This window comes from Cannabis sativa, chromosome 8, assembly GCF_029168945.1.
Source record: "Cannabis sativa cultivar Pink pepper isolate KNU-18-1 chromosome 8, ASM2916894v1, whole genome shotgun sequence".
NCBI lineage: Eukaryota > Viridiplantae > Streptophyta > Magnoliopsida > Rosales > Cannabaceae > Cannabis > Cannabis sativa.
Genome location: NC_083608.1, coordinates 9,948,301 through 9,974,229, shown reverse-complemented (window position 1 = coordinate 9,974,229; position 25,929 = coordinate 9,948,301). Strand labels below are relative to the sequence as shown.

The window sequence follows — 25,929 nt, the reverse complement described above, 5'->3', positions numbered from 1 at the left end:
GTCCCGTCCCATTCCGGACAATATTGAAGATATTTACGAAAATGCCACTGCATACAAACTACGCATCAGCATGCCACCTCCATGCACCACAACATGCGCCACCACATGGCCAACTTGTGGGCATCACTTAGCTGGTAACGTGCCATCATAGACTGCACGTAACATTCTCCCCCACTTCAACATGTCGATGCCCTCATCGACGGACCGCAGGCAAATCTCCCTGATCTCGACTCCTAAGCTTACCCCACGCTTCTCCCAACATGAACTCCTCTGAGTCCATCACGACGTCCCTCCAGTCAACCAAGTAGCCCTTGCAACACTGACCCCGAAGCTACCACATCCTCTGATTGCAGCTCACTCGCCAATCGTCCAATGCATACTCCTTTCGACAAGGACAAAGTATGGTGCACCCCTCGGGGTGAGGTTCGCAAACCAACCGTTCCCAACGGCACCTACAAAACACGCTTCCACTGAAGCCAAGTCCCTCTGGACAAGTCCCTTCGGAAACTACACACGCCAATGCTGGAAATTATTTTACCAGGATCTTAGATCCACGCACAAGTATGTTTATTAACACCCTAAATATGAACTTTCTAAAACGATAAATTAAACACATATAAAGTTTAAGAAACCTTACATTGGGTGCAGCGGAATATAATGACTCCTTCCGTTCAGATATCTAGCCCTTGATTCCTTTCTGTAGCAGAGCATTATCAATATCTGAACCTGGATCTCTTTCTCTGAATCTTTGATGCTGAAACCTCCTTCTTGCTGAAAGTCTTTCTTCACGATCTTCCTCACTATGATTGAGGTATCACTTGCTGTGTGTGGGCACTACTCATACACTAAGAATTTCGAAATTCAAGAGGGAAGAGAAAGAAGAAGTGGCAGCTAAAGATAGGGAGAGAGAAAGGCCCAGGTTTTTCTCTGTAGGAAAAATAGAAAATTTAAGTGTGTAATTTTCCTGAAGCCTTCACTATCTATTTATAGCATTCCACTAGGGTTAGGTTTGAATTATTTGGCATTAAAATAATGAAAATATCAGAGGGAAAACCCTACAAAAGTGGCCGGCCATGCAAGGTGGATTTGGGCCTCACTTTTTGCAACTTTGCAGTTTTATCTTTTCTGCATCTGATTTTCTCAAAAACGCCAATTTTTTAATTCAACCATTTAAATGCCAATTCTAACTATTTAATAACTATAAATAATTATTAAATAATATTGTCATTTATCATATTTATTAATTGAACCATACAAAGTATCATAATTAACAAATATGCCCCTATAAACTCTTTCTTTACAATTTCGCCCTTACTTAGTGAAAAATTCACAAATAGACATAGTCTAATTTGAAAATTATAATTGATTAATCAAAACCAATTATATGAGTCTTACAAGCAATATTATCTCAACTAGTGCGGGGACCATGGGTCTATATAACCGAGCTTCCAATAAGTAGATCAAGAATTTATTACTAAAATTCACTAACTTATTAATTCTTCGTTGAATCCACGCATAGAACTTAGAATTGCACTCTCAATATATAGAATGCTCTATATGTTACCACCATATAGACACATCATTAGTTATCCATTGTTATAATCCTAATGTGATCAATGATCCTCTATATGAATGATTTACACTGTAAAGGGATTAAATTACCGTTACACCCTACAATGTATTTATTCCTTAAAACACTTGACCCCGTATAAATGATATTTCAGCTTATGTGAAATGAGTACTCCACCATTTATGTTCGTTTGGTCAAGCTCGAAGGAGATCATCCTTTGCTTACTATTCGCCAGATAGAAGCTATAGATTCCATGTTTATGATAGCACTCCCACTCAATTGCACTACCGTGTTCCCAAAATGTACGTATCACCCTGACCTAAAAGTAGGCTTAACTAACAAATCAAAGAACACGTATAGCCTTTCAAGATTGAGCTTAATCATATCAGGATTAAGATCATTTGATCTAGGATCAACTAGGCGATATTGACTTGAATAGATATTACGGTAAGTTTAATAAATCTAAGTCAAAGTTCAATATCGGTCCCTTCCGATGCATACTCCATGCATCCAACCTGAGCTTTACTTTAACCAATGCTCTGGAAAGAACATAGCACTTCTCCAAATGCAAGTAAACTCTGTTGTAGATTATCATATCAGTAAAACCCTATGTCTGATAAATCTAGGAAACTTTATTCACATAGTCATGTTTACTTTCCAATGTGTTGACGACACAATAAACAGGATCAAGTATGTGAAAAGGGTTTCAGATGAATTTATACATTATGTACATATAATCATGAAATAAATCATGTGAACCATGCAACATTAAATGTTATTTCTGATCTATATTAATAAGTAAATCTGATTATATTGAAATGAGTTTTATTTAGGGCGTAAAACCCAACAGCCAACTCTATGGCGCACCATCCTCCTGATGGCAATCGAGCAAGACACTCTCATCGCAGGATAAAGTTTGGTGCGTCCCACCTGGACGAGGCTTGCAAGCCAACTGCACCCAATGCAGCACCAAGTGCACTCTTACACCCAATTTCTTCGCGAAGTTCACAACATTGGCCCTCCGGCCCAACCGCATACCCATGGCTTCATGCAAAAGGCCCCACTGACCCATTGCACACTCGCTCCTCTGAGCTCCTGCTTGTGTCGGCTCCCAAAATACTGTCACAAGTTTATCTCCCAAAATCAACCCTGCATCCTCTGATGACTCGCTAATTTTCGATAAACTTGATGACAGCCAGTCTTACTCTTAAGACTTGAAGTCATCCAAATCCGCTATCTCCCATCGGCATATATTCTCTAAACCATTCGGCTTACAGTGTCCCATACAACACCAGTGTCCCATAAACACAAAACATGCCCATAACATGCCGCAAACTAGCTCAGTCTTGATCTCAGTCTACGCCCTTGCATATTGTCTATCTGCAGCTTGCAGCAATCATGCAAGTCTTCACCCTGAACAACCAATCTGTTGTAGTGTTTCCCTCTGGATTCACACACCAAAACTGAACAAGTACTCTGATTCTTCAAACACATGAATTAGTGGGCTCCCCCACTTCAACTTGGGAAGAACTTCTCTCTAAGAGGAATACCTCTCAAGGTACAGCTCGCAAGCTAACCGCATACTCGCATACGGTTCCTCCACTCCACATTTCACTTTGATGAAGATGTTGAACTAATGCCTCGATCATTCTGACTCTTCGCCCCTCGACATTTCATTGTTGCCTTAGTACCCTAGTCCTGCTGACTTTTGCCTTAGGCCAACATTGCCATGGTGTTATCTTAGTACCTGAGTCCTGCAGACTTTCACTCTAGATAACTGGCTCTGCCTGTGTCCTGAGTCTTCTTGACTTTACATCCTGAACAACAATCAATCTCCATGATACTCATCTCGATGCTTGTAATGAATAACTAGTCTTGTTGAGTGAACCGTGAAGGTCTCTCACCCACTTCATCTGTTGGCGTCCTCGACAACATGCCCACACGCAAATGCCTGACCGCCCCAACTCTTCATGCACACCATGTCATCTAAAAGTGCATCCCGCAGGATGTGACTCTCGAGTCAACTATCTCATTAGCACCCCTGTCGATTTCCACATGCATGGATTAACTTCCCACTCAACCATCCAACTGATTCACACTTGCATCACGTCCTTCTGGCTCCCACGGTATACTAAGTTCCAATGATGTAGCCCTCTGGCCATCATGCAAACTCTAGTACCCTTGTCAGCCCTGCTGGCTTCCTTTATGCCTTTACTCCACAACTCCGCATCTCTATCGATGTCTTTGTGTGACTTACGCCCTATGGCGATTTAACAAGCCAACACATTCCACTCAACTACCTCGGTGCTTCCATATGGATCAAATAAAACTCGCATGCGAACACCTCCAAGTACAACCATCATCTGACGATTGCGGCCTCTGCCTGCCTTGGTCTCCATGTGCGTCCCTCTCGACACACAATGTAGCAACTGAAGCATTCCATGTCTGTCCCCATCTGAACCATCTCGGTTATCAACTCTCGACCTCTGTCGTGACTAACAAGAATCTGACGGTCCCTGCACTACTTCCACACTCCTGCCAGCAAGCTTCCTTTTCAACAAAAGCGCCTCCTGCGGCTTACAATGTCACTCAGGCAAACTTGGCCTAGTGTACCAAGCATACAACATGGACTATCCCCTCAACCTTGTCCTATGCCAACGAGTTTCAAACATTTTGTTGCCCCCCTCTACAGTTGCATGTGGTAGTTGTCTTTCTAGCATCCCTGAACTTGACTCGAAGCAACCATCCATGTCTCCTCTTTAGGATGTCCACTATTCCCATGAAGAGAAGCAACCAAGTCTTAACTCCATCTCAGCCTGCTGATCCTCTTTAAAAGACTAACTGGCTCAACGACGTCTTGTTCCAACATTCGGACCATCTCGATCCGTCCACACGCCTACATCCTCTCTAGGATAGGCCAACCAGGTTCACCTCCCACTGAGATGAACTTGGCTCTGATACCAACTGTCACGGGCTCACCTTTTCAGGCAGCGGAACACCCGTGCGGCACCTTGACTTCTCTAAGCCAAGGTCAGCCTTCCAACCATCCGAGTAACAATGGGATCATTTTTCGTGCGACCGTGTGCCTCGTGCACACTTCCGTCTCTCGAACAACTCTCACCGAGTCATGCTCGCAAGCATCCATGAGTGCATTCATGCATCGAGGCTCTCTAGCAAAGATACCCACACTGTCTATAGGTTCCCACCATGGTAAGACAAATCCCAACACCGATGCTCACCTTGTCACTCGTGACCAAGATAGCATGGGTGGCAAGATGCCAACACCAAGTTAACGTGCCAACGCCTCTATCATGCCCCATTCGATACTGTCCGAATAGTCTCCCTCGTTGCCCAAGGACTCCCATACGTCCATGGACCAATCCTCAAGGCACCATGTCTCCACGCATGTTGACAGGCCCTCGAGACAAGCCACCAAACCAGTTGCATACATTAGACCTCTGTCCCTTTCCAACATGGTGCATCCGTCCCATGCGTGTATGCAAACTAGTCCACAAATGACTACCCGTGTCATCTCGTGTTGAGACTCGTGGCCTAGGCGCACCACGACGTCTCTTGGAGGATCTAGGCCACGTCTCGTGCAAGCGGCATACCGGCAAGCCAAGGGAAACGTACCATTGAACCTCTGGCGGCCTTCTTCGACGCACTACCGGGTCGGCCCGATAATGTCCATGAGTACTCCAACTCATGGAGACATATGAGTCCCCTCGTGGTCCTCATATGCCCGCCCTACTAGTCCCCACTGGCTAGTAGTAGCTCACTTAGCACCAAGGTGCAAGGGGTGGTGGAGAGCTGACACCAGGGTACCCCCTTAAAGAGCTTTCTGAGCTTTTAGCCTTCTACGAGGAACATAGATGATTTTTGCTCTGTAGACATATGGGAAGCACCATATACCAAATCACCTATTTTCGCCAAGCCGATTGCACCATTCTATATGTAGACCCAAATAAATGGTGAATACCAAGTCCCGTCCCATTCCGGACAATATTGAAGATATTTACGAAAATACCACTGCATACAAACTACGCATTAGCATGCCACCTGCATGCACCACAACATGCGCCACCACATGGCCAACTTGTGGGCATCACTTAGCTTGTAACGTGCCATCATAGACTGCACGTAAAACTACGCAAGCTATAGCTAGATGTTCGCAACGACATCGAGTCTCGGGAAGGATGTTCTAAAACAAAGTACATAGAATCGACTTTTAATTGGTATGACCCTCCAATTTGCATCCAAATTTTTCTCTAAAATTTTGTCTTGGTGATGGGATACAAGAGTAAACAAACAGAAACAATAATTACATTCCCTTTAGATTTTTTCTTTGATGAATCTAATTTAAAGGCACTTGTTTATTTTTTGTCGTTACAGCATATAAATTTGATTAAGAAAAATCCCCCCGCGGTTTAGTTTCTAAAAAAGCACATTTGCCAATTTAACAGGACAATGATAAAAGTAATAATAATACTATTAAGGAAGTTAAACGTTTCAACTCTCCATGGTTATATGTCTGGTAATACATACTCATTTAATCATCGATCACTTTCGAAAAAACTACAAAATAATTCAATTGCACCAAAAAGCAAAGTACTACACAATCTATAAAACTCACATAAACATTTCATGATGAGTGGTTAGAAATCGATCTAAACAAACAAACAAAACTAGATAGCAAGTAAAGAATTTTGAAACAAATTTACAAACAGGAGAGGAGCCTACTCGAAAAGTACAATATTTTTCTTATTTTCTTATTATTGCACTTTGATCCAAACACCTTCACTAGGAACCCCAGAATGAACAACAAACAACATGTAATATCCAGGTGGGGCAACCGTGCTTGTTGATGGGCCTTGGGCCGAGACCTTGTAAGCGAAAATAGACAAGTGCTCTAACCGGCCCACCTCCAAAACCAACATCCTCTGATTCATACCAAACGAGTGCGTTGTAAACGACGGCGTTACGAGCCCAACAGAGATCCCCGGATTCGGACGGTAAAGGGGCAATACGAACGTCACTGAGAACATCTGGCCGTACGACAGGGTCTGCATACTCAATTCGACGGTCAGGATCGAAGGCCTCATGTTCGAGTACTGTGGTTCCAAATAGTAGGGATGGTAAGCTTCCAAGCTCAATTCCGTGTGGTACGGTCTAGCTGTGAAGTTGTACGTCCGGTGTGGGTTACTTCCGCCCACTAAGATTTGGCCATTGGGCAGTAAAAGAGCAGAAGAGTGGTACATCCTGGGTATGGTGGTCGGGTTCAAAACAACGAATCTTCTACCCGGTGGGTTACGGGTACGGTAAAGCACAGGGTTCAGAACCGGGTTTACGGCGTCGTTCCATCCCGCCGTACCATTGCCGGCGCCGTTGATGATGATGACGTCACCCGTAGGAAGGAGTATCATGTCCGGCATAACACGTGGCATGGGCATGTCCTCCATGACCCACTCTGGATTCGGGTCGGTCACTTTCAGCCTACCGCAACTTCTCGCTGCCTGCAAGAAGATCCGCTCTTTGTTGGACTTCACATACGCCCCCGGCGGCGATCCACCGCATACCATTACCTCCGCTTCCGGAAAATCCGCACTTGAACCCACCCGAGTCCGGGTTAGAATCAGAGGTAGGAGAACCGATGATCCGGTACTCGGGTAGCTTCGTTTGCAGCCTCCGGGTATAATGGGAAACTCTTTGACCACCAAGTTCCGGCGATAGTCGAATGAGATAGAGCGGTTGTTGGCGAAGATGAAGAGGTTCCCGTCGGGCAAAAGATGCAAGAACGGATAAAGATTATTCTCCTCATAAGGATCCATCGTTTCCCACAAGAACCTCAGGAAATACGACATGTCGTTTCGAGAGTTCTTGGGAAAGAACTCGTAACTAAACGATTGGCGACCGCCGACGACAATGGCTCGACCATCGGGCAAGACTTGGTTCGTAGCGTACCATCTTCGGTCCGTGAGGTTAAGGCTAACCAGCTCAGCCCAGTCGCAAACAACATTATCTTGACAAGGCGTGAAGATACGGATTTTTCTTATTCCGTCGCCGTAGCCGCCTGTCTGAATTAGGGTGCCGTCGGGGTTGACGAAGCCGGAGGAGCACCAGGTGTTGGTGTGGAGCGTGAGGGGACGGACGGTGTTTGAAATGATGTCATACGAGACGGAATGAGCGGTGCAGTCGATTTTGTCGTTTAAGGTGCGGCGGACGCATCTGCGGTTGGGGAGGGAAAGATTGGAAGGGCCGACTTCTAAGCCGTCGAAGATGATGACCTTGTCGTTTTTTAGAAGCTGCATGTGCATGGCAGAGATTCCGATGCTGGAATGAAGAAGAACCCAGTGACCTCCGGAGAGCTTCGACCACGAAACCTTAAAGAGACAAAGAAGTAGGGCTAGATGGAAGAAGAACGAAGGGTTCTTGAACGCCATGGAGGACGTACCTAGCTTAATTATCTTGGGAGCTTTCGTTAATGTAACGATATTGAACGCATGCAAGTCCTCTTATTTTTCTCTTTTTATTACACTCTACCTCTATCGGAGTTATTAACAGTGTTGAAAATGAACTCATCAAGTACTTATACGACATGAATTAACATGTTAGAATATTGTCGTTTGTTGATGACAATACGTTGTCGTTTATTTAATATACTAATACCTGTCAAAATTATAAAGATATCATTTAACATATGAATAAAAATGTAAATAAGAATAGAAATAGAAATTAAATAGAATTATTTAAAATGTATACAAAAACTTGACTAAAAATTATTAAATTTTTTCTTATTTTTTCAAAATTATAGAGAAGTCATTAGGGCCAGTTTGGCACAGCTTTTGGAAAAGTTAAAAGGTGTTTGGTAAAAAGTTAAAAAACAGCTTATTGAAGAATTTATGGAAAAGTTACACCTAAAAGCTAAAGCTCCTACAATCTAACTTTTAGAAAAAGCTGTTTTTATTAAAAGACTCTATAATAAATTATTTTTACTAAAAATTTATTTAATTATTTATTATATATTATAAAAAATAAAATTATTTTTAAATGAAAAAATAATTAAAAATAATTAATATTTAAATTTCTAATTTTTTATTTTATTTTAAAAAATAAGTTATATTTATATTTTTTGTATTAACAAACAATATCAATTTATGTTTCTTATAAACTACAATTTTATCTTTTACAAGTGATAAAAATATAATTTAAAAATATTAAAAATTATTTTTATCAAATGCATATAAATTTGTACTATAGAAAAAAATTAATTAAAAATATATAGAAAATAAAAATTTTATATAACATAGATTTTTTTTTATATATTTGTGATTATAATAAACTAGATTAAAATATTATCATTATTATAATAGAATCTTAACAAGTCTCAGCACTTTAAAAATTATAATTTACCAAACACTCAGTTCAGCTTTTTTCCACAGTTCTACTACAACTGCTTTTCCTCACAGCACAGCTACAGCTGCTTTTTCCCACAGCACAGCTATGCCAAACTTAAAATTATAGAGAAATCATCCATTAGAATAACTCTTTTTTTTTTTTTTTTGAAAAACGCGGGAATAACTTTCTAATATTTTTAAACAACTTATTATCACCTCTAACTAAATGGCACTTTAGTTTTATATTTTGTCTTTTTCTTTTTCCAAATACATTATTTTTTTAGAAAAACTATAGCAAATGACCCTAAATTATAAGACTATATTAGTAAATATCTATATTTCAGAACTTTTAGAGAAATGATCTTTTAGACTATTATTATTTATATTGTTTTTGGCTACATAAAAAAAATTAATAATTTTTTTTCATATTTTTTTTTAGAATTAGAAGCAAATACTTAAAGTTTATAGTATATCTATATTAGTTTTGTTAAAAAAAAATTATTTGAAAGTTATGTCAATTTTTTTAATTTTTTTACGAGTTATTGTTGGTTGTTGATATATAGATTTTATTGTATAGTATTATTCTAAGAAGATCTTTATTTTTTATTTTTCTATGTATAATAGTAATTGTTGCCCCTAATTTTGCCCAATATATGTGGACCAATCATACAGGGACACGTGGATCAAACAATTCACAATATTTGCTAAGTCTTTAGGCCATAAGATAACATCCCGGACGTAGGTCCCGGAGAAGGCACATGGAACTCAAGATGCTCCCGGAAGCTCACACAACGCTAAGGCATCTCCGCGAGGTGTCAGGTTTCTCCTGAGCAATCAAGTCGCATTAAATGCCGCATGGGAGGAAGCGTGTTGGGACTGCTACAAGCAATAAAGTCTGACGGCACAACCCCCAACCAGCAGCGCCACAGTAATGATCATTTAAGTCTAGCGACGGCTACACTGTGAAGAGTCACGTCAATCACAAGGCAATAAGGACATTCCACATAAAAACCCTACAACACCTAGGGATTTGACCATGCATTACCCATGGTATATTCATTGGGAATACCCAACTTTATGGATACTTACAGATACACTTGTAAGGACAATTCTAGGGATTACCCCACCAAAAACACTATAAATACCCCCTCAAAGCTCATTAAATGGGATCGAGAATCTTGGGCTGCATATGAGCAAGTAGAGTAAATACTCACCAAGAACATTCTCTGTATTTATAAGGGTGAAATTCTCCCAAGTATAATCTCTGTATTAAATACATCCATAAATAACAAAGACTCGTGGACTAAGGCTCATTAACGCCCCAACCACGTAAAAATCCTTCTCTCACTTTCTTACAGCTCAATAATTTTATAATATTTTATTAGTTGCCGAAAATCTCGGTCAACATTTTGGTGCTTTCATTGAGAGCTGAAGAAAGCTACTGTAAACAAACATTTGACTTCACAAACATGGTGGAGACAAGAAGTACTCGTCAGCCTCGTCCTCTGGAAGACGCTCAAGACCCGAATGAGGAAGATGTAGCCTCAAGAGCAGCAGAGGAGTCCGAGGAAGAAGAAATAGTCCCCGATGATGACTACGAGGGAAACCTCGACGAGTATGCCTATGACGAAGGTAGTTACTCAGAACTGGTGCTTCTCAGACAAAAAGCTATCGATCACGAAGCTGAGATCGAAGCTCAGAAAGCGCAAAACCAGAAAATGCAAGAAGTGATGCTGGCCATGCAAAAAGCCATGGAAGCAGCTGGCATTCACGTGCACCCCAAGGCAATGACCGCTGGACTCGACAAGGAGCCAGCGACGTCTTCGCCTAATTCCCAGCAGCAGAAATCTAGGGAGCCTAGCCCTATAAGATACCCTGCTGAAGGGAATCAAACAAAAAACCCTACTTCTACCCCAGGGCGAAAGAAAAAGGTGCAGGATCCGCGAAAGGTCCGCTCAGATTTCCCTAAAGGGAAAGGTCCGCAGAGGGGCAAGCCCCAAAAAGGGAGCCTTGGCCCTCAGGATCGAGGGGACCGAAAAAGCGTTTCCGTACACCAAGAACCCGGGGGTAGAGGGAGAAGAGGACAGAGGTGTCCTCCCGTTGATCTGAGAAATCAAATCAATGGGAACCAAGGTGATCTCCGAGATCACCTTGACCAAAAAAGATACGGACTCGCGGTCTCCACGGGTACGTTGAATGAAGGAATTATGGCGGAACGCGCCATACTTCGAAAAGACATTGCCCGAGTCTCCCGGAGACAGAAAGGAGATGACTCCGACTCGGACAGCGAGGATCGAGAGCCATGTGCTAAGCACATCTTAGAGGCGGAGCTCCCTAAGAACTTTAAGATGCCCGAAATGGCAGCTTATACCGGGAACTCCGATCCTAGCGACCACTTGTCACGGTTCAACCGTGTCATGACGGTCATGAGGGTCAGCAATGACGCCAAATGTCTGTGCTTCCCACTTACCCTAAGTGGGTCCGCGGAGGAATGGTTCAAAAAACTGGAACCAGGATCCGTGGGCTGTTGGAACAAACTACAGACCAACTTCCGGAGACAGTTTGTCGCCGCAAGAAAGGTCAATCTGGAGGTCAGTGCCTTGACTAATATCAAGCAACTGCCCACCGAGACCTTGAAGAATTACATAAAGAGGTTCCGAGAGGAAGCCTCGAAAACCAAGAAAGTTGACGACGGACAACAGCTTGCACTTCTCCAAGCAGGCATCCGTACTGGGACTCCTTTCTGGAATGAGCTGCAGCAAGAAGGAGCTGCTAGCCTCCAGGACTTCCAGAAGAGAGTCCAAAAATATATCAACCTCGAAGAAGCCCAAATCGTGGCTTATGGAGGCTACTATCCCACCGGAATAGCAGGGTACATGCCCGGAGTATCGCCCTCGGGTACTGCCCCGACCGCAACTCCACAAGCAAGTGGCATACAATTCTCTGCTACCCCCGGATATAGCCAGGGCCAAGCCTTGGCACCAGCATCATCCCATTTTGGCAACCCGTCCGGAGTGAATGGACAAGCTCCTTCGCACTCTGCTCCGGCTGCTAGCCTGACAGGCCCTTTTCAGGGTTCGAGGAGTAAAAGATCCTCCAAAGGCAGCACCCGGACGGGAGAGAAGCGCCAGAAAAAGGGGTACACCCCCCAGTATACTCAATACACGGAGCTGTCGGACTCCCAAGAGCGTGTGTACTTTGCTACTAGGCAAAATACACACTACCGGAGACCACAACCGTTGTACAAAGATAGCTCCCGGAGAGATCCGAGCAAGAGATGCGAGTACCACAACGACATTGGTCATAGCACCAATGAATGTAAGAATCTCAAAGACGAGATCGAAAATCTAATCCGATTAGGCCACCTCTACGAGTGGATCAAGAATAGGTTGCCCCACCTCAATCCGGGTCAGGCGACTGTGGGTATGCCTCAGGGAACACCGGGGGGTACAGCAGGAGTATTGGCTCCAGCTGCTCCCACGGGCGACGCCCAGCATATCCCCGGTCTGCCGCCCCGGCCTAATGGGAGGGTAGCCATGATCTCCGGAGGTCCCCATATCGGAGGGACTACTCGCAAGGAGCTTAAGCGATACGCCGGGGCCGCGAAACACAATGAGGTGTGGGAAGTTACTCAACTCCCAGCTCAAAGGCCCCGGTTGATGGACCAACCCATCACGTTCACGGAAGAAGACGCCAAGACGGTGCGCTTCCCTCATCATGACCCGTTGGTCATAGAGACCCCCATCGCGAATAAAGTGGTAGCCAGAGTCTTAATTGACAATGGAAGTTCCGTGAACTTACTCTTCAAAGAAGCCTTCACCGCGATAGGCTTGACAGACCGGGACCTCTCACCCAGTGGGTCCCAGCTCATAGGGTTTAATGGGACGACACTTATCCCAATGGGAAAAGTAAGGCTCCTAGTCACCTTGTGCCCGGACACCCCCCAGAGCACATTCAAATACTGCACCTTCGTAGTGGTGGATTGTCTGACAGCCTACAACGCGATCCTCGGCCGACCGGCCTTGGTGGACTTTGGCGCAGTCACATCGATTTGGCACATGTGCCTAAAGTTCCCTACTCGGGAGGCCGGAATCGGAACTGTGAGGGGAAACCAGGGGGAAGCAAGACAATGTTACAATGTCGCAACCCGCCTGCCCGTGCTAATGGTCCGGGAGTCAGCTGAGCCAGAAGTGGCTGAAGAGGATGAGTTGGACCCCGGGGTGGGGTCCGAAAGAATTGTGGAACCAATGGAGGACGTCGAAGAAGTATCAGTGTGCGACATCGACTCCACCAAAGTACTCCGGTTAGGAAAGAACCTAGATCCGGAGGAAAAAGAAAAAATAATAAAAACACTGAAGGGTGCCATCGACATCTTTGCATGGCACCAAGAAGACATGACTGGCATAAGCCCTCATATCATCACCCACGTACTCAACGTCAATCCGGACATGCCTCCCATCCAGCAAAAGCGACACCCGCTCGATTCGGTGAAAGCCGAAGCTCTAGAGAAAGAGGTGGACAAACTTTTGACTAACGACATGATCCGCGACGTATACTATCCAGAGTGACTGGCTAATCCGGTCCTGGTGCCCAAGCCGAACGGAACTTGGCGAGTCTGTATAGATTTCACCGACCTAAACAAAGCTTGTCCAAAGGACTGCTTCCCGCTGCCCAGGATCGACGAGATGGTAGATGCCACTTCCGGATTCAAACTGCTATCCTTCATGGACGCCTATGCTGGGTACAATCAAATAAAAATGCATTCGGCAGACCAGGAGTGCACTAGCTTCAGGACCGATAAGGGGGTATACTGTTACCTAGTCATGCCCTTCGGACTGAAAAACGCCGGAGCAACCTATCAAAGAATGGTTAACCGGATGTTTAAAGGCCTCCTGGGGCGAAACATGGAGGTTTACGTGGACGACATGCTCGTCAAATCCAAAGCATGCAACAGCCATGCAAGTGACTTAGAAGAATGCTTCGAAGTTGTCCAGAGATACGACATGAAGCTCAACCCAAAGAAATGCACCTTTGGGGTCAAGTCAGGAAAGTTCCTGGGCTTCATCGTCAGTCAAAGGGGGATTGAGGCAAATCCGAAAAAAATCCAGGCTCTCCTGAGCATGCCATCCCCCAAAAAACATAAAGATGTGCAGAGCCTGACCGGAAAGGTAGCTGCTTTAAGCCGCTTCATCTCACGGTCCACGGACAAGTGCATACCCTTCTTCAACGTGCTAAAGAAGTGTCAAAAGTTCGAATGGTCGGACGAGTGCGAGGAGGCATTCAAAAAGCTAAAAGAGCACATGGCCAAGCCTCCTATCCTGTCAAAAACCGTCCTCGGAGAAGACCTATTTCTTTATTTGGCCGTCTCCGAACACGCGGTCAGCGCTGCCTTGGTCTGGGAAGAAGAGAAAACTTAGCATCCCGTGTACTATGTCAGCAAGCGCATGATAGGGGCTGAAACAAGATACTCGGTCATTGAAAAACTGGTGTTTTGCCTCCTGATGGCGTCAAGGAAGTTGAGGCCATACTTCCAAGCCCATCCGATCAAAATTCTGACCAATCACCCGCTCCGACAGGTCCTCCAAAAACCTGAAGCATCCGGAAGACTCCTCAAGTGGGCAATGGAGCTAAGTCAATTCGACTTGCACTACATACCCCGAATTTCTATAAAAGGCCAAGCCTTGGCGGACTTCATTACTGAATGCAACGAAGCCGAGGCAACCGCGAATACGCCGGTACCGCCAATCCCCACATGGAGGGTATTTGTAGACGGAGCCTCCAATGAGAACGGTTCTAGAGCCGGAGTGGCTATGATATCACCAACCGGACTGCGACTCCAGGCATCCCTACGGTTTGACTTCGCAGCTTCAAACAATGAGGCCGAATATGAAGCCCTGATAGCAAGGCTGAAATTAGCAAAAGCTGTAGGAGCCAAAAGAGTGGAAGTCTATAGTGATTCCCAACTGGTCGTAAACCAGGTATCCGGAGAATACCAAACCCGCGGCGAGCGAATGGCCGCGTACGTAACAATAGTTCGAGAGCTGCTCCACGAGTTCACGGACTACAAAATAGAAAGAATCCCCCGAGAAAAGAACGCTCACGCGGACTGTCTTGCTAAGTTAGCCTCGGATAGCGAAATCAAAGAGCTGGGGGTAGTACCAGTGGAACGCTTGGCAGAGCCAAGCATCAAAATAAAAGAGATCACGCTAACGGTTGGGCAAGAACCCAGCTGGATGGTCCCCATCATAAAATACATAACAAAAGGTGAGTTGTCCCAAGAAAGGGCACTGTCTCGGAAGATTCAGTATCAGGCTCATCGTTATGTAATGATGGATCAAATTCTCTACCGAAGAGGACTCAGCATGCCTTATTTAAGGTGTGTATCGGACCTTGAAGCTAGACAATCATGCTAGAGGTCCACGAAGGGTTCTGTGGAGATCATACGGGAGGACCCAGTCTCTCAAAGAAAATATTGAGGCAAGGGTACTTCTGGCCAACAATGAAAAAATATTGTATAGACTATGTCCAAAAGTGTGACTCGTGCCAAAGGTACGCGAACATACCGAGAGCTCCTCCAAATGAAATCACCCTGATGACTAGTCCCTGGCCCTTCGCGGTTTGGGGAATAGATCTTATTGGGTCCCTGCCAACAGGAAAAGGGGGAGTAAAGTATGCAATAGTAGCAGTAGACTACTTCACCAAATGGACGGAGGCTGAGCCTATGAAGACAATAACTGTTAAAAAAGCACTGGACTTTGTTATTAAAAATATAGTGTGTCGATATGGCTTGCCTCACAAAATAGTCTCTGACAATGGAAAGCAATTCGATTGTGAGGAATTTACTGACTTCTGCAACCAACACGGAGTAGTGAAAAGCTTCTCCGCGGTGGCCAGACCTCAAACAAACGGTCAGGCGGAAGAAGTCAATAAAATCCTAAAGGTCACCTTGAAGAAAAAGCTGTTGGCCTGCAAAAACAATTGGCCTGAAGAATTGCCAAGGGTGTTATGGGCCTACCGGACGACCCCCAGAACCACGACCGGTCACTCGCCTTTTTCAATGGCGTACGGTTGTGAAGCGATGGTCCCGGTAGAAACGTTATTCCCATCCCACAGGAGGACGACTTACGATCCAGCCACGAATCAAGCGTTGCTTCAAGAGGCTTTGGATCAAGTCGAAGAACTCCGGGATGAGTCTCAAATACGGATGGCAGCTTATCAGAAGAAGGTGACCAAGTATTTTAACTCTAAGGTTAAAAATAGAAAATTTGCTATTGGGGATATGGTCCTAAGAAGAGTCTTCCCAGCCACCCAGGAACCCAGAGTAGGGGTACTTGGGTCAAATTGGGAAGGACCATATGAAATCGAGGACGAAATCGGCTCCAGCACTTACAAGCTAAAAAGAATGGATGGAACCATTGTGCCAAGAGCCTGGAACGCCGATCACCTCAGAAAATATTACCAATAGCAAAGATATAACTTAGACTTTGTTCAAAGAGTTTGTACCGTCCAAATGTATACCTCCTCCACATGTTGAATAAAACTGAGTGCCTTAAAAAAAAAAAGTTTCTATGCCACTCAGGGGGGTACTAGGGTATACTGCACGGACAGATAGAAAACAAACTAAGTAAAATATCCTGACCCAAAGAGCAGGTCAAAAAGTATGCACAAAAAAAAGCATAAGTATAAAAATCCTGATCCAAAGGACAGGTCAAAAAAGAGAAATATGTGGCAAAAGAGATCACATATAAATATCCTAGCCCACAGGGCAGGTCAAATATATACAAGTGGCCCGGGGACAGGCCTTAAAAAATTGTCTCCCCTTCAAATAAAAAACAGCTACCTAAATATATTGTCCCAAGTTAGCAGCAACTATATATAAAAAGAAAAAATAATAATAATAAGAGAAGTGGGTGGAATCCTGGTTGTACTGGGTTAATCTCAAGCAGCTCAGTCAATACGCGGAGGAAGGCGAGGTCCGATACGCGCCTCTACCATGGCATCAAGTTTCTTCTTCTTCTCCCGAAATTTGCCAATCATTTCCTCAGGTTTGGGGTAGAAAGTAAGCTTGATATTTTGGTCGTTGGTAAACCAAGCCATGAAGACTCCATCATCGAAGCGCTTAGGGCACCTGCCGCAGGAAACGGGAGAGAGAAGCTCGGCTCTTTTTGCCTTCTTGGAGGCTTGTTCCTTGAAGTCCCTGAGCTCCTTTAGCTCCGCGGCTAGAGCGGCCCTGGACTCTAAGTTTGCTTGGTGAGTTTCCTCTAAGGATCTCACCTTGGCAACCATCTCGTCCAAGGCTTCCCTGGCCTCCCGGAGCTCCCACTTGGCCTTTGCAGCGGCCTCACTTTCCGCCCTCAGCTCCTCTTGATGCTGGGCCTCCAGCCTGTCCCTCTGCTGGGCCTCATCCCGGATCATGGCCCCCGCCTGGGCTTCCCTCCGCTTGGCCTCCTCCTCATTGGCCTTGGCAGCAGCCTCCCGGCGCTCAGCAGCCTCCTGGTAAAGCTGCCTCTCCACAGTAAGATCCTGAAGGACCTTCCTGACGTCGTTCATGTCCCCAAAATCAGACAGAACGAAGCCATGGTTAATTATGTTCTTGGAGAGGCGGCCAGCCTCAGCAGCAAGCTGAACAACAATACAAGTGTAAGAAAGAATCCCCAAAAAAGAAAAATAAAGAGAAAAGAAAAATTACAAAGCACTTACCACAGTGAGGGAGTGGCTGAGGTCCTGGACCTGGAAGATAGAGTTCAGGGAGGCGCAAGTGGCGAACCGCTTAGGCGCGCACCGGGTAAGCTGAGAAGCAAACTCGCCAGTCATCTCCGCGGCGAAGGGAGCCAAGGTGGGCCCAAGGAAGCGACGGAACCAGTCCGACAGGGGGTCCAAGTTTAGGTCCCACGGATCCTGGTACTCCGGGTTGTTGATGGTTTCTTGCACCTCAACCCGCAGAACCCTCCTAAGGGCTTCCACCTCGGCAAACCCCCGGGAGTATTCGTCCATGGCATAGTTATGCTTGGCTATCCGGAGCTCTTGCCTCGCCTCGTCTCCAGGAATCGGAGTCAGCACAATGTTGGGAGGAGCAGGATGCTCTTCCATGGGAGAGACCCCACCATCAAGACCGTGGGCCGGAGTGTCAGCTCTCCGAGGCCGCTTGGGCTCTTCCTGGGCAATCATTTTGCCCTTACGCTTGCAAATCAGAGTAATTTCTTGCTCTTCTTCACCTTCTTCAACTTCCTCAGGAAGAGCCCGGAGCCCTCCTGCACCTTCTTTAACTTCCTCAGAAAAGCCCCATTGCTTTTCTTGACTTTCTCCCGGCAGCACCTCCTCGTCATCCACTAAATCAATAGTGTCGGAGGGAGCGCTGGAAGAAATCTTTAGAGCAGGGGCCATTGGGGAAGAAGTAAAGGCAGGAGGAGCCTCAGGAGTATGAACCCCAGCAAGTTGATCCAAGATGGCGTCCATGGAGATACCTGCTACAACAAAAATAAGCAAGTGTTAGAACATCCGTGGGAAACCACCGACGCAAGATATGGCAAATAAGCTAGTCCTACCCGGACTTCCTAATTCGGCCCTAGCAAAGTTCCGAACTTTTATGCTGGCAGCATCATCTCCGAGATAGCTGTCCGAAGGCCGGAACCAGCTGGATGTAATGTAAGCTGAAGGACCTAAGGGAACGGGCTCCGGAGGACCAGAACCCATCCGGGACCGACCTAGGAAATCTCCTAAGTTTGAAAAATAAAATTCCTTCAAACGATCCCCCCACCGGGTCGAGGGCATCCTAAACCTATACAGACGCTCGTCGAACCCTACGGGCCTACGACTGGCATATTCGCCAACAGAAGGAACATAATGAATTACCAAAGGAGACTTACCGCCGGCGCCGGAAGTGCTGGCACCAGGAGCCCCAGTGTTTGGCTCTGGAACCGAAGGCTGTGGCCTGGGAGCCCTTCTCTCCGATGAATCCCCAATGTGAAGGGGCTTCCCGGAACGATGATCTCCAATCTCTTCTTGAAGGATCTTGTCAAAAAATTTAGCCTCGGACTTCCCGACAATCGCCTGACTTCTTCTCTCCACCGGGCTCCCCACACGGAGCGCCCTCCCGAAGGCCGCCTGGGCCTTAGAGTACGCCTTCTCCTGGGCCTTCCGGTAGAGATACTCCTGGTATTTCTTCTCTGCCGTGGTGATGATCTCATCCCGGAAGGTCTTCTCCGCGACCGGCGCCCTCACATTGGGACAGATGACCCGGGAGAGGTTAGAGTCCTCCACGGATTGATGCGGAAGGATAAGTTTGGCCTTCCTGCAGTTCTCCGTAGTGACCAGACCCCCGACGTCAAGATCGGCCCGGTCGTAAGAGGCAAAGGCCTGGGCTCTCCGAAGAAAGGCCTGGGTAGGGGCAGTCCGTTCATATGGAGGGATCCTCACCCACTCAGTGAGGAGCTCCGGATGGTCCATTGCCCTAAATCCGGAGGAAAAGAAAAAGCGATGGCGATACTCCTTAACGTGAGTCTGCCTATTATACGGGACCACCCCTTCGTTAGCAGGGTGGGCCCGGAACCCATAAAAACCGTCCTTAAGTTTGTCCCCCTTCTTGGGGACGGAAACAAGTTCATAAAAATACAAAATTTCTGCCGGGCGGGGAGATCCCCATCCTCGGGCGGCATAAAAAATAAATAAGCCTGAAAGCAGGCGGTAAGCTTGGGGAATGAGTGTGTATGGCACAAGGCCGACAAAAACTAGAAAATTAACAAAGTAATCCTGAAGAGGAAGCATGGCACCGGCCATCAGGTGCGTTTGGCTCCAAGCCCCGAAGCCGCCGTAATTGTGGTTGGGCGTCTCCGCGTCGCGAGGTGGCCGATGGTAGGTTCCTGAGGTGGAAGGCTTGATGCCGGCAACCTCCACAATGTTCTCCAATTGATGGGGGCAGGTCAGGGTGGAGTAAAGCTCAGCCGCTTCCCATCCGGTCGCCCGGGACTTATACCCCTCCTGGGCAACAGGTCCCAGGGAGACCTCCTCAAGGGTAGCAATTCGCTTACCGCTTTTCTTTGAGGACTTTGAGCCGGAAGCAGACATTTTTCTATTCAGTAAAAAAGGGTAAAATTCCAGCAGTTAGGCCCCGTACCAAACCCTAAATCAAGAAAAAGGGAATGGGGGTCCCCTAACCGCTGGAAAGAGGCCCCCTCCGGACACGTATCACACAGGAAACCCTAGAAGGATTCCCTGGACAAGTGTCGGGTGCAGTAAATTCACAGAAGACGGCTTTACGCGATAAAGAAAACAGAAAGAAAAGATTCTGTTCTATGCCCTAAGCAGCCATTAAACGAAGAACGTATGGCCTTCTACAAAGAAAATACACAACAACAATAGAGGCATGACAATGGCAATCCTACCACTAGAGCAGTAAATCCAAACAGACTACATGAAGAACTTAAACACTTGCATGCCCAGAAATCTCAAATGCAAACCCAGAAAAGAACAAACAGAACAAGTAATAATATGCCATTCATTAACAGAGCAAAGGATGCAAAAAACTTACGATGAAAGTTAAACTGGGGGTCCTGATACAAGTCGAGTGAAGACGAGAAGGACTGGTAGCAACGAGCAAAGAAGAACTGGGAAAATCGCAAAGTGTTTGAAGGCTTCGTTCTAGGTCTGACAATTTTCTCTCTAGGAAATTCGAGCAAAGTTGGCAAGAAATGGGAAGTAACCGAAATGAAGAGAAGATGGTGGCTTTTATAGGCAAAAAAGCATGAGGAACAGGCGTCATCACCTTGTTGGGTTTTATGCCCTAAATAAAACTCATTTCAATATAATCAAATTTACTTATTAATATAGATCAGAAACAACATTTAATGTTGCATGGTTCACATGATTTATTTCTTGATTATATGTACATAATGTATAAATTCATCTTAAACCCTTTTCACATACTTGATCCTGTTTATTGTGCCGTCAACACATTGGAAAGTAAACATGACTATGTGAATAAAGTTTCCTAGATTTATCAGACACAGGGTTTTACTGATATGATAATCTACAACAAGAGTTTACTTGTATTTGGAGAAATACTATGTTCTTTCCAGAACATTGGTTAAAGTAAAGCTCAGGTTGGATGCATGGAGTATGCATCGGAAGGGACCGATATTGAACTTTGACTTAGATTTATTAAACTTACCGTAATATCTATTCAAGTCAATATCGCCTAGTTGATCCTAGATCAAATGATCTTAATCCTGATATGATTAGGCTCAATCTTGAAAGGCTATTCGTGTTCTTTGATTTGTTAGTTAAGCCTACTTTTAGGTCAGGGTGATACGTACATTTTGGGAACACGGTAGTGCAATTGAGTGGGAGCGCTGTCATAAACATGGAATCTATAGCTTCTATCTGGCGAATAGTAAGCAAAGGATGATCTCCTTCGAGCTTGACCAAACGAACATAAATGGTGGAGTACTCATTTCACATAAGCTGAAATATCATTTATACGGGGTCAAGTGTTTTAAGGAATAAATACATTGTAGGGTGTAACGGTAATTTAATCCCTTTACAGTGTAGATCATTCATATAGAGGATCATTGATCAAATTAGGATTATAACAATGGATAACTAATTATGTGTCTATATGGTGGAACATATAGAGCATTCTATATACTGAGAGTGCAATTCTAAGTTCTATGCGTGGATTCAACGAAGAATTAATAAGTTAGTGAATTTTAGTACTAAATTCTTGATCTACTTATTGGAAGCTCGGTTATATAGACCCATGGTCCCCCCACTAGTTGAGATAATATTGCTTGTAAGACTCATGTAATTGGTTTTGATTAATCAATTATAATTCTCAAATTAGACTATGTCTATTTGTGAATTTTTCACTAAGTAAGGGCGAAATTGTAAAGAAAGAGTTTATAGGGGCATATTTGTTAATTATGATACTTTGTATGGTTCAATTAATAAATATGATAAATGACAATATTATTTAATAATTATTTATAGTTATTAAATAGTTAGAATTGGCATTTAAATGGTTGAATTAGGAAATTGGTATTTTTGAGAAAATCAGATACAAAAGGTGTTAAAATTGCAAAATTGCAAAAAGCAAGGCCCAATCCACTAAGTGTAGGGCCAGCCACTTTTGTAGGAAATTTAAACAGATTTTTTCATTATTTTAATGCCAAATAATTCAAACCTAACCTTAGTGGAATGCTATAAATAGATAGTGAAGGCTTCAGGAAATTTACACTTAAATTTCTACACTTCTTCTGATTCAGAAAAACTGAGCCTTCTCTCTCCCTATCTTTAGCTGACCACTCTCTCTCTTCTTCCTTAGAATTTCGAAATCCTTAGTGATTAGAGTAGTGCCCACACACATCAAGCAATACCTCAATCATAGTGAGGAAGATCGTGAAGAAAGACATTCAGCAAAAGGAGTTTCAGCATCAAAGATTCAGAGAAAGAGATCCAGGTTCAGATATTGATAATGCTCTGCTACAGAAAGGAATCAAGGGCTAGATATCTGAACGGAAGGAGTCATTATATTCCGCTGCACCCAATGTAAGGTTTCTTAAACTTTATATGTGTTTAATTTATCGTTTTAGAAAGTTCATATTTAGGATGTTAATAAACATACTTGTGAGTAGATCTAAGATCCTGGTAAAATAATTTCCAACAACTGGCCTCAGAGCCATGGAAAATTATATTTTTGTTGTAAATTAATTTTATTAATTAATTTTGGGCCAACATTAAATTAGAATAATTTTTCTAGGATTTATTTTTTATTTTAATATGCATTTTTCGAAAATTGTATTCTTATATACTTTAATTTTTCGAAATGCAATATATATTTATAGAAAATTAAATTTGAGTTGTAAATTAATTTAAATTAATTTTGTAACAACTTAAATATTTTTTTCTAAATATTTATTGGAAATTATTACTAAGATGGAAATAATTCATGTTATTTTCATATCCATCTAAGTAAAATTTATAAATATTAAATTAAAATTTATATTTAGAATTTTTCATTCTAAATTGGAAATTTTAAATAAATAAATATATATTTAAAATAAATAGAATAAATAAAGAGAATAAAAGAAAATACAACTCTTTTTAAATAATGAGCTTTATTATCAAAAGATATTCGATCTCCATTGTGGGTTTTACACCGCGTTTGTTTTAGTGAGTAATCCTCCCTAATGGAGGAACGTTCATTAGCAATTTCGCACCGTTTAACCTCGCATGATAAGTAGTTTGTAAGTGTTTTGTATGGTATGGATCACCCTAATGGTGGCGACCATACTTGACTTGCAAATTATGAAACAATGGTGGAAGCTCATAAGATAGAATTGCCTTGACTCTCGCCTAAACGGGACAACGCTGAATTCCAATCTTGATCGAATAAAAGGTTGCTAGAATGGTTATCATTTTAGATGAGCTGACAACTCTATTCAATGGATGATGCTTTGACTCTCGCCTAAACGGGACACTGTATCAGTTTGTTGAAAAACCTTGGAAATTATTTAGGATTGTATGTTTTAGTATTTTCACTTGTCATTCCTACTTGCTATATGCTTATAATTTCTGAATTGTGTATGAATTTATATTGAACCATGTTATTTTCTGTTATTAAGTTGTAGTTTAATTTCGAATCTTCATTGTTGGTCTAACATGTTTGTTTTTCTAATGAGATAAATCCCTAATGGATTTTCACCATTAGACATACATAATAGTGTAAGATCTCGAAAGATAAATATTGTATATGCAACATCTAGCTGTTCATCAATTGATGACACCTTAGACTAGTATTTTTACAATATGAAACAAGAAGATTACATAAATAAGATTACTTTGTCTTTCGCTAATCGAAGCATCGTTGGATTCTTATTTATAAACGAAATTATCCTAATTCCTCTTAGCTTATTCATTTCGAATTAGCTCCATAATATATCATTGGATGAATGGTCTATAAATCATTTCATGTCATTATATTTTCTCTTAAGAAATTAAATGACGCTTATGATTATAATCCCGAAATTCTATTCCCAATTGATATAAATCCTCAATCTTAGAAATCTCCTACTTGTATGGGCAAATCTGACTTAGAGTTTAAATAGTAGTGGTGGTCCAAGAAAGAATTACTCATTATATTTGGTTGAATTTAAGTCTTTGACTTTAATTTTAGAATCCAAACAGAAATTTTCTTATATTTCTAATTCCAGAATACAATACAGTTACACTTTCTCAAGTGTTTAATATCCATATTTATTAATGGATTCAAACTGTATGGAATATGAGTTAGGTATTCTGTGACCAGGATCCACTTGCAGTATTCTAAGAACTCTTTGATGTAACTAAACCTATGTCATCATAGACACTACCACATTTTTTTTTAATCTATGGCATTTGTATCTTGTTCATAGTGGATTTGACAAGATCAATCTCTGCAAAGAGTTAATATGCCTATATCCACTGAAAGTAGTTCATCTCATTCGCAGATGGATGTACATTCAGGGGTGGATATGAGTTTTTCGTTGTATTCTTAAAACGATAACTCTAGATTATACCTTATAGCAAGAAATTTGAAATGTTTGAAAAATTTCATTAATTTCTAGCAATGGTTAAAACCATTAAGGTAAGTGGTTAAAGATCTTGCGAACTGATAGGGGTGGAGAAATAGTTAGTTGATATGCAGTTCAAAGATCATTAATTTGATTTTTGAATTATATCCAAACTTACCTCCCCAGAAATTTCGAGTTGCATGTTGATGATTAGTTACTAGTCGTTGCCTAAATCCTTCTATGGTAATACAATTTCAGAATGATGTAATGGTTGTATACTTAATGTAAATCATTACTAGATTCATGGATGACCTAATCAAAATCTTAAGAAAAGCTAGAACTGTTAACCATGGTTTGTTAGCTATTCTAAGTGATTAGGGGTGGACCATCCCATTGTCAATAGATAAGAAAGTGTTTGTTCAAACAAATACTACTTTTCTAAGAAAATGACTAAGTCTGAAAAACAGTAGCAAATAAAGGAGATATTTAATTCTTGATTCCAAAAGTGTTCTATCATCTTATATAATATATGATGATCCCACTGCCTCTGTTGTCTTGTCACAACCAAAGAGGTTAATACCATTTAGTTTTCTTCGACATAATTCACGGTACCTTGTTGCAGTGGGAGAGTTTCTAGGAATTCACCTTCTTATGACTTGGGAGACACTAGTGATTAAAATCCATTGTGAGTTTAAACAAGTAATGGATTGTCAAGATAAGAAACTAAGAAGAAAAGCCAATAGAACTATGGTTTAATCCATTCACATGGAATAACCTAAATTTTTCTATTACAAGGACATAAAAGGAAATTTCGTTTATAAGTCTATTCAATGGACTTAACAAAACTTCCTGTTCCTAGTATTATAGGTTTGAGTTTATCTAAACCTATGGCTTGTGGTATACCTGGTAATTACTTACTCTAATGCAAGCAACTTACTTTAGTAAGATGCTGAAGCATTTTCTTTCTAATGGCAATCTATAGAAGCTTCACAACTTCTTAGGCATAGATTTTATTTATCTAAGGAAAAGTCTCAACTATTCCAGAAAAGATAAAGCCATGAAAGAATTTCTTATATCAACAGTGAGAGGTCTTAGATATGCTTTTGTATGCCTTAGACCAGACATCTGCTGTTGAGTGGGAGTAATGAGTAGGTATCAGATTAATCCAGGAGAAGAACACTGGAAGACAATCAAGTAAATCTTAAGATAAAGAAGAGGAACTATATGTTAGTCTATAAGGGTGTGTTTAAAACTCTTAGACTACACCATATCAGATTTCGAAATTCGCCTCTGTGCTTGTAAATCTTTCTGATAAGATGGTGGTTACTCTTGGGGTGGAATAGTGATTTCGGAGAAGTGTAAAAACCTATCTGAAGTCTCTAGGTCTACCAGAGAGAGACTGAATGTTAAAGCTGCAGGA

General features: G+C 42.8%; 1 protein-coding gene across 1 annotated transcript; it reads right to left on the bottom strand.

Annotated features, from left to right (window-relative positions):
- Window positions 1-6,061: 6,061 nt before the first annotated feature.
- LOC115699773 (aldehyde oxidase GLOX) lies at window positions 6,062-8,200 on the bottom strand. The gene has a single exon (XM_030627318.2). It carries the CDS (start codon window positions 8,008-8,010, stop codon window positions 6,343-6,345), a length of 1,668 nt encoding a protein of 555 aa, XP_030483178.1. The 5' UTR covers window positions 8,011-8,200; the 3' UTR covers window positions 6,062-6,342.
- Window positions 8,201-25,929: the final 17,729 nt, after the last annotated feature.

Excerpts from the sequence above, each read along its gene's own strand:
- LOC115699773 (XM_030627318.2), bottom strand. The coding sequence starts at position 8,010 with ATGGCGTTCAAGAACCCTTCGTTCTTCTTCCATCTAGCCCTACTTCTT.